The sequence below is a fragment of the Diceros bicornis genome, chromosome 31 (assembly GCF_020826845.1).
Source record: "Diceros bicornis minor isolate mBicDic1 chromosome 31, mDicBic1.mat.cur, whole genome shotgun sequence".
NCBI classification, from domain to species: Eukaryota; Metazoa; Chordata; class Mammalia; order Perissodactyla; family Rhinocerotidae; genus Diceros; species Diceros bicornis.
In genome coordinates, this window is record NC_080770.1 from 17,609,237 (window position 1) to 17,616,770 (window position 7,534).

At 35.0% G+C, this 7,534-nt stretch overlaps 1 protein-coding gene and 1 pseudogene across 1 annotated transcript; both read right to left on the minus strand.

The window, feature by feature from the left end:
* Window positions 1-1,037: 1,037 nt before the first annotated feature.
* LOC131395086 (olfactory receptor 5AL1-like) lies at window positions 1,038-1,997 on the minus strand (annotated as a pseudogene).
* Window positions 1,998-6,565: 4,568 nt separating this feature from the next.
* On the minus strand, window positions 6,566-7,534 carry LOC131395358 (olfactory receptor 8U9). The gene has a single exon (XM_058527270.1). It carries the CDS (start codon window positions 7,532-7,534, stop codon window positions 6,566-6,568), a length of 969 nt encoding a protein of 322 aa, XP_058383253.1.

Here is a 7,534-nt window from a genome sequence, read left to right on the forward strand (position 1 = left end):
GCAACGGGGGTAGGGGGTAGGCACAAGGGGTGAAGGGAGATATGTATATGGTGATGGACAAACAAAAATGTACAACCCAAAATTTCACAATGTTGTAAACTATTAAAACATCAATAAAAAAGATATTGAAACAAATATTAAATTAAAATTAATTAATGCTGAAAGACTTATTTTTAACTTTTTGTTTTGACATTATTTCAGAATTACACAAAAATGCTAACATTTTACAAAGAATTTCTGTACCTTTCACCTAGATTCCCCAAACATTAAGATTTTACTACATTTTTTCCTGAGGTGTTTGATAATCAGTTGAGGACATGATGGCTCTTTACTCTTACAGACTTGTAAGTATATATTTACTAAAAGCAGTGACATTCTCTTAAATGACCACAGTACTGTTACAAAAGTCAGTAAGAAACATTGATACAGCATTATCATCTAACGTACAGACCTTATTCTGCTCTGAAGGATGTATCACACTTGTTAAAATTCGAATTGCTCTTTTAGTCTTTTTAAGTTAGGTTTTCCACCAGTGTAGATGCCAATGTCTCTGTCGGGTCATCAGGACAAATGATTCTTTTCAGATTCATCTTACCGAGAGTGTGTGTATGTGTGAATATTTTATAGACAATGTTAATGACTTAAAGATGCTGTAGTGATCTAAAATAGATATGGGTGTTACCAATTAATGTTCATGAATTGAAGCATTGGAGTTAAAACTCTGTGAAAAAAATGATTTTAAACGATCTATGAAATAAAATATAACCTACTATTCACAATCGAATTTATTTAATTCTCATGTCTTTCGATATTAGCAGGAGTTATCTTCATAATAATAGAAAATAAAATCAGAAAATTAGTGTATTCTCTGTATCAATATTAACTTGTTTAATATTATAATGTTAGAAAGCACGTTACCAATGGTATGCTAATGCAGAAAACTTGAAGTCTGTTTTTTATTGTCATTGTTGTTGTTTCTTTTGGGTTTTTTTTTTTGCATCCCAACTCTGAGGGCTTTCAGTTAGACCACAGGTCATTTATTTTACAGTAGAACACACTTTTTCAGTAATTCTCTTCAAAGCATTTTTGACTTCCTTGTTCCTCAGGCTGTATATTAAAGGATTTAGCATAGGAATTACCACAATATAGAGAATAGAGGCAATTTTGTCATTGCCCAGGGAATGGCTTGTTTTGGGCTGCATATACATGAAAATGATGGTACCATAAAATATAGTGATGGAAGTCAGGTGGGAGGCACAAGTAGAAAATGTTTTTTGTCTGCCTTCAGCTGACTTAATCCTCAGAATGGCAAATAGAATGAATATGTAGGAGATGAGGACAATAAGAAGAGAGAAAAGGATATTGAAACCAGCAAGTGTGAATAATATCTGTTTTTTGATATCTTTGTAATGAGTTTTATGACAGGCCAGATCAACCAGGGGAACATCATCACAGTAGAAGTGGTTTATTATATTGGACTTATAGAAAGACAAGTGGAATGTAAGAATTACCTATAGGAGTCCCACAGAAAAACCATACAAATATGTACTAACCACCATTTGAATACAGACCCTCCTGTTCATGACAGTGGTATAGAGTAAAGGGTTACAAATGGCCACATACCTATCATACGCCATGCCTGAGAGCATATACACTTCACAAACCACAAACGTGATAAAGCAACACAGCTGAGTGGCACAAGCAAGTAAGCTTATTCTTTTAATGTCTTGGAGGATGTTCCCCAGAGTGTTAGGGGTGACAGAGGAGGTATAGCAAAAATCAACAAAAGCTAGGTGGCTGAGGAAAAAATTCATAGGTGTCTGAAGCTGAGGACTGATATTAACTAGCATAATTAACCCAAGATTACCTATTACACTAATAAAGTAGATCACTAGAAAGATACCAAAAAGAAGGGCTTGAAGTTCTAGACTGTCTGTAAGTCCCAAAAGGATGAATTCAGTCACCTCTGAATTATTGGCTTTGGCCATGGAATAAGTGTAGAAGCGTATCAGACTGTCATCTCCAGAACAGCCATTCTGGACAATCTTCCACTTCTTGGATTAAGAATTTGACTCACGCTTATTTTATGGTGACCGTATTGGAGAGATAATTCTCACTGGTCCTCTGGGCCATTCTCAGGTTTCGATTCTGCCTGCTTTTGATCTGAAGGGATTTCCTCCAGACAGAAATTCTAATGCACTCAGGAATCGGGTGGATTTTTACAGAAGACAGAATGCCTTGAGTGAAATGTGGCATCTCATACACACAATGAACACTCGGTGTTCTAGGTCTAGCAGAATAAATATGTCAATGAGGGAAGAGATGGCAGCCTAGTGCAGAGGAATATTGTAAGATGCAGTACTAGACATTGCAACTCAACTCAGGATTATGACAATCATGACTCTGACTAAACATCATTTTTAGTGTGCTAGCTGATGCAAGGGAGGAAGGGGTAAAAATATCATTATTTATAAAGTACATGATATTGTATCGGAACTAATAAGTTTCATGGAAAGATATTGTTAAATAGCTATGATTATGGTAAGTCTTCTCTTACAAAGCTCCATAATGAAAATGATACTATAATAAAAGTGTAACTTCAAAGAAATATGAAAATAAAACTTTCAAGATTCCACTTAAAATAATAAACAAAACATTTAAAACCCAGGTTTAATTTACTATTAAACTTGGCAAAATTCTGGTCTTATATTAATCACGTTGTTGATGTTTAAGTTGAATAAATTCATAGTTTCACATTTCTTAGTGGAATGACATTTGGAAAGAAGAAAATTCTTCACAAGTTAATTCAAATATGTAGTGCATGATAGATAATCCTAAATAACTCTATGAAATAGACTTGCTAGACCAGTCAGGACGTTTCTTAAAATATAGTGTAATGAAGAGTTATTTATTCTTACAAATAGTAAACCATATTATAAACTACAGAATATAAAACAAAGTGGGAATCAGTGGTATAACAGTGAAAGCTTATCAATTGGTTTTCAAAAAAAACCCAACAAAACAGTGCTGATTTGTAGCATCAGTTGATTTGCTGATTTCCACAGGGTACCTATTCCTACCGTAGATGATTTAAACCTACCTGAAGTCACCGAACACGAGGTTGGGAAGACATGTGCAGATGTAGCTTTTGTGAGCTGGTAGGAGCTTCACTGGTGGTAGTTATGCAAAAGTAAGTTGCTATTATAAGCAAAATAGTAGAAAATAATGTTTAGTAAAAGGCACGCATATTTATATGATTATACCATATGCTAGAGCAGCACTTAAAATCCATGATGAGTATCTTTCCACAGTATATTTATCTCTATATTTATGAGTATCTCTCCAATCTATTTATTAATTACAGAGAGAAAAAAGTTCGTCTCATTAAATATGAAAGGCCTGGTAGCAATAAGATGTCCATCAGATTAATCAAATTAAAAGAATGATAATATCTATTGTTGGTAAAATTGTGGGAAAACAGATACAGCCAATAGAGGCATAATTTGTCTTCATCTTCCTGGAAGGCAGTGTAACGGTAAGTGTCAAAATGGATTAAAATATTCCTGCAACTTGATAAAATGATTTTAATGCTAAGTACTTAGGGAAATAATAAAAGTATGCAAATATATAAATTTTTAAATTTTTACTTGCCAAAAACTGGAATTTGTCTAAATATATTATAAGTTGTTCAGTTATTGCACAGCTCTTTAATAAAATACTAAATAACCATGAACAAGCTGAAATAAGTCTACATTTATTGATATTGAAAAATGCACAAAATAGCAAGTTAAAAAGAGCAGCACGATAAACAAGTTATGTAGTAAGAAATGACTTCTGTAATGTTCACATCACGTTATGACCTGTAGATCATATATGCACACAAAAAACATACTCAAATTGTTTATAGCAAAATGTTAACAGTTCTTATGCCTATGAGGTGATATTGTGGTTGATCCTTCCATCCTTCCTTCCTATTCATTTAAATTGTTCTTTACATTTTGTGCTATACTCTATTTCAAAAAACTTGATTTCAATTTCACATGTATATTTCCATTTTGCAGTGTATTCTATGAATATAGATAACAATTTTTCATATTGAGGTACCTAAAATGTGTGCCTATCTGGTGCTCATATGGATATTTGAAGGATTTCTTATTATTTACCACTAAAAATAACTTTGTAATTCCATACTTTGGAAGGAAACATTTCATTGTGACATGTTCCACAGGTGGACTAACTTGTTAACAAGTTTAAAATACTTAGCTAACTGAAAGCAATTGCCTTCAAAAAGAACAAAACCAATTTACAAAATCATCATCCAATCTTAAATAAATATCACAACAAAATTTTTCTCCCATATCAATAGTTATGTGGCAAATCTTCAGTTTTAACCTGAAACTCGTAAATTTTACTTTGACTGGATAGTTTTCTAAATGTTCAGCATTTTAAAACTGAGTGAAAAATCTAAAATTTATCATTTAAAAAAGTCTTTTACTCTTAAACAAATTATTATTATTTTTTTTTATCCATTGTCTTTTTTGATCCTCTACAATACTGAGATCTTTTCACTCAGCAAGCGTTAGACCCAGCATTCACATTCAGGCATCTAGACTCCAAGGAATCTGTGCTCTTATAAGAACAGCTGTGGCTCAGCGACTGTGCCAGCCTGCCAAGACAGGAGGTTATGAATTCAAGGACATTAATGACAATCTTTCGGTATATACAATACAGACTCAAAACATGCTACAGGAGCTTTGTGAGAACACAGGGAGCCACCGAAACGTTCAAATAGTAGGAAAACGTGTTTAAAGAAAAAAGGTGAGGAAAGAAACTTTTCAGAACTGTGGATGAGACCAGCTCTCTGTCTCAATGATCCATCAAAATGTATGCACAGTAGGGGCTGGCCCGGTGGCGCAAGCAGTTAAGTGCACGCGCTCTGCTGCGGCAGCCCGGGGTTCGCTGGTTCGGATCCCGGGCGCGTACTGACGCACTGCTTGTCAAGCCATGCTGTGGCGGCGTCCCATATAAAGTGGAGGAAGATAGGCACGGATGTTAGCCCAGGGCCAGTCTTCCTCAGCAAAAAAAAAAAGAGGAGGATTGGCAGATGTTAGCACAGGGCTGATCTCCTCACAAAAAAAAAAAATATATGCACAATAAAATCAAAAGTGGACCCTGGCCTCAGGCAAGGTTTTTAAGAAATAATTTGACTTGAATATAATCTCCTCTTTCTGGGCATTAATAGCATATTTTTAGTCTTTGGTTGTTAAGTATTCAAATGTTCCCTACATGGAAAAAAATATTAAATGATATGTATGAGAGGCAAACTCAAAACCATTTTCTGTGTAATCGAAAGTTGTAAAATTATTCCATTTATTTGAAACATATCCATACATATCTATATCTATAACTATATCTTATCTATATCACAGTTATCAGTTATGTATGGTAATTCTTATTTATAAATTGCACTCCCAATTTCACTACGTTGAGAATAGAACTGAGGTCTTCAGGCTCATTAAAAAAAGGGAGATGATATGCAAACTCCTACCGTTGACTATTACCCTTATTCATGTTGTTTAATCCTAAAAAAGACCCAAATTGAGTAACATTGTCCTCATTTAACTGATAAATAAACTGGTGAGAGCCCACACATAGTACAGTGCCATGTTTAGGAGCTAAGCACGTTCTTTGACTACAAGGCATATGTTCCTTTCACTCAGCTGCATTGCCTGCTGAGTTCATTGTGTTATAAGCTGTACCTTAATCAATAATGACCAACTTACCCAAGGTTTGTCTAGTGTAATTGCATATGATCCTTGCTACTGGCAAAATGGTCTCTCATATTTCAATTATTTTGAGTATATTTGTTTCCAATGTATGACGCCCCTGGGATTCAATCCCTGAATTACATTATTAATTTTTTTAGATAACCAGAAAAAATATAATGAGGTCCCATAGGCATAAAAAAAGCAGTTAAAGAGTTAATCTTTTGAAAGCAAACCAGACTTCCAGATCAGTAGACGGCTATGTGACATAGGTAAAGTTAAGATGTAGTACTATTCTCATTAATAAAGACAATTTGTTAAATTTGTAAATATGGAACAGTTTTATATGGTTATAAGTTTTTCAAGAAATCATCAAATTAAGAAAAAAATATTTATACTATGCATCTTTACTTTTCACATGAGATATTGTTAATGCAGCCAGAGAATCCTGAACTGGGGGTTTTGGAGGGGTGGAGAGTCTGAATTTTTGTCCATATTCTGCCTGTAACTAGTTATATATCCAGATAATGGTTTTTGATGAAATTCTCCATTTGAGAAATGGAAAAATTGTTATAAATTCTTAAGGACCAGAGGATTAATTATTTTTAATACATTTCTGTTTGAAAAATGAAAGAATGGGTATAAATTTTTACAGTTAATTTTATACTTGAAATCTCATTCTAAGTGAAAATCTTTAGAAAATTTCATTATATAGTGAACAGATACATAGAAATCACATATTATATTCTGATAGTTTTTTGAGGAAAAAAGTCAGACCATGAAGAAAATTCTATTTTTATTTATTCAAGTAACTTTCTTAATTTCATGAACACAAAAGCCTGGTTTCCATAGACGATGACTTTTTTCAGGGCATCTTTCACCTCCTTGTTCCTGAGGCTGTAGATTAAGGGGTTCAACAAGGGAGTGATCACTGTGTAGAAGACTGAGGCCATTTTGTCTGTGTCAAGGGAATGGTTAGAGCTTGGCTGTAAATACATGAAGATCAGGGCCCCATAGAATATGGTGACCACCAGTATGTGGGAGCCACATGTGGAGAAAGCCTTGCGCCTGCCCTCAGCTGAACGCATCCTCAGGATGGCAGAAATAATGTACATGTAGGAGACAAAGACAACCGTAAGGGAAGAAATGAACATGATACCAGCACAGGCAAAGATCCACAGCTGTTTGAACCGAGTGTCTGAGCGAGTTAGCCTCAGGAGAGGCATGTCATCACAATAGAAATGATTAATGATGTTGGAGTGACAGTAAGAGAGGCGAAAGGTGATAATGGCATGAAATAGTGCAACCAGGAAGCTGTAGCTGTAGGGGACAGCCACAAGCTGAATGCAGATTCCTGGGGACATCACAATCATATAGAGCAGAGGGTTACAAATGGCCACATATCGGTCATAGGCCATGGAAGCCAGTAGCAAACACTCGGCTGTCATGAAGGCCAGGAAACAGCCTAATTGAGCAGCACATGCATTGAAGGAGATAACATTTTGTTTGTACAAGAAATTCTCAAGCATTTTGGGTGTAATGACAGAAGAGTAACAGAAATCGACAAAAGCCAGGTTGCTAAGAAAGAAGTACATGGGTGTGCTGAGTCTTGCATCTGTTCTAATGACTAGGATTAAACCCAGGTTGCCTACTACTGTGAAGATGTAGGTGGATAAGAATATCACAAAGAGGGGTATCTTCAACTCTTGACGGTCTGTGAGGCCCATGAAAATAAATTCTGACACCTGGGTGCAATTTATCTGGGCCAT

Bases quoted from the DNA above. Each gene is read 5' to 3' on its own strand.
- LOC131395358 (XM_058527270.1), bottom strand. From the start codon at position 7,534: ATGGCCCAGATAAATTGCACCCAGGTGTCAGAATTTATTTTCATGGGC.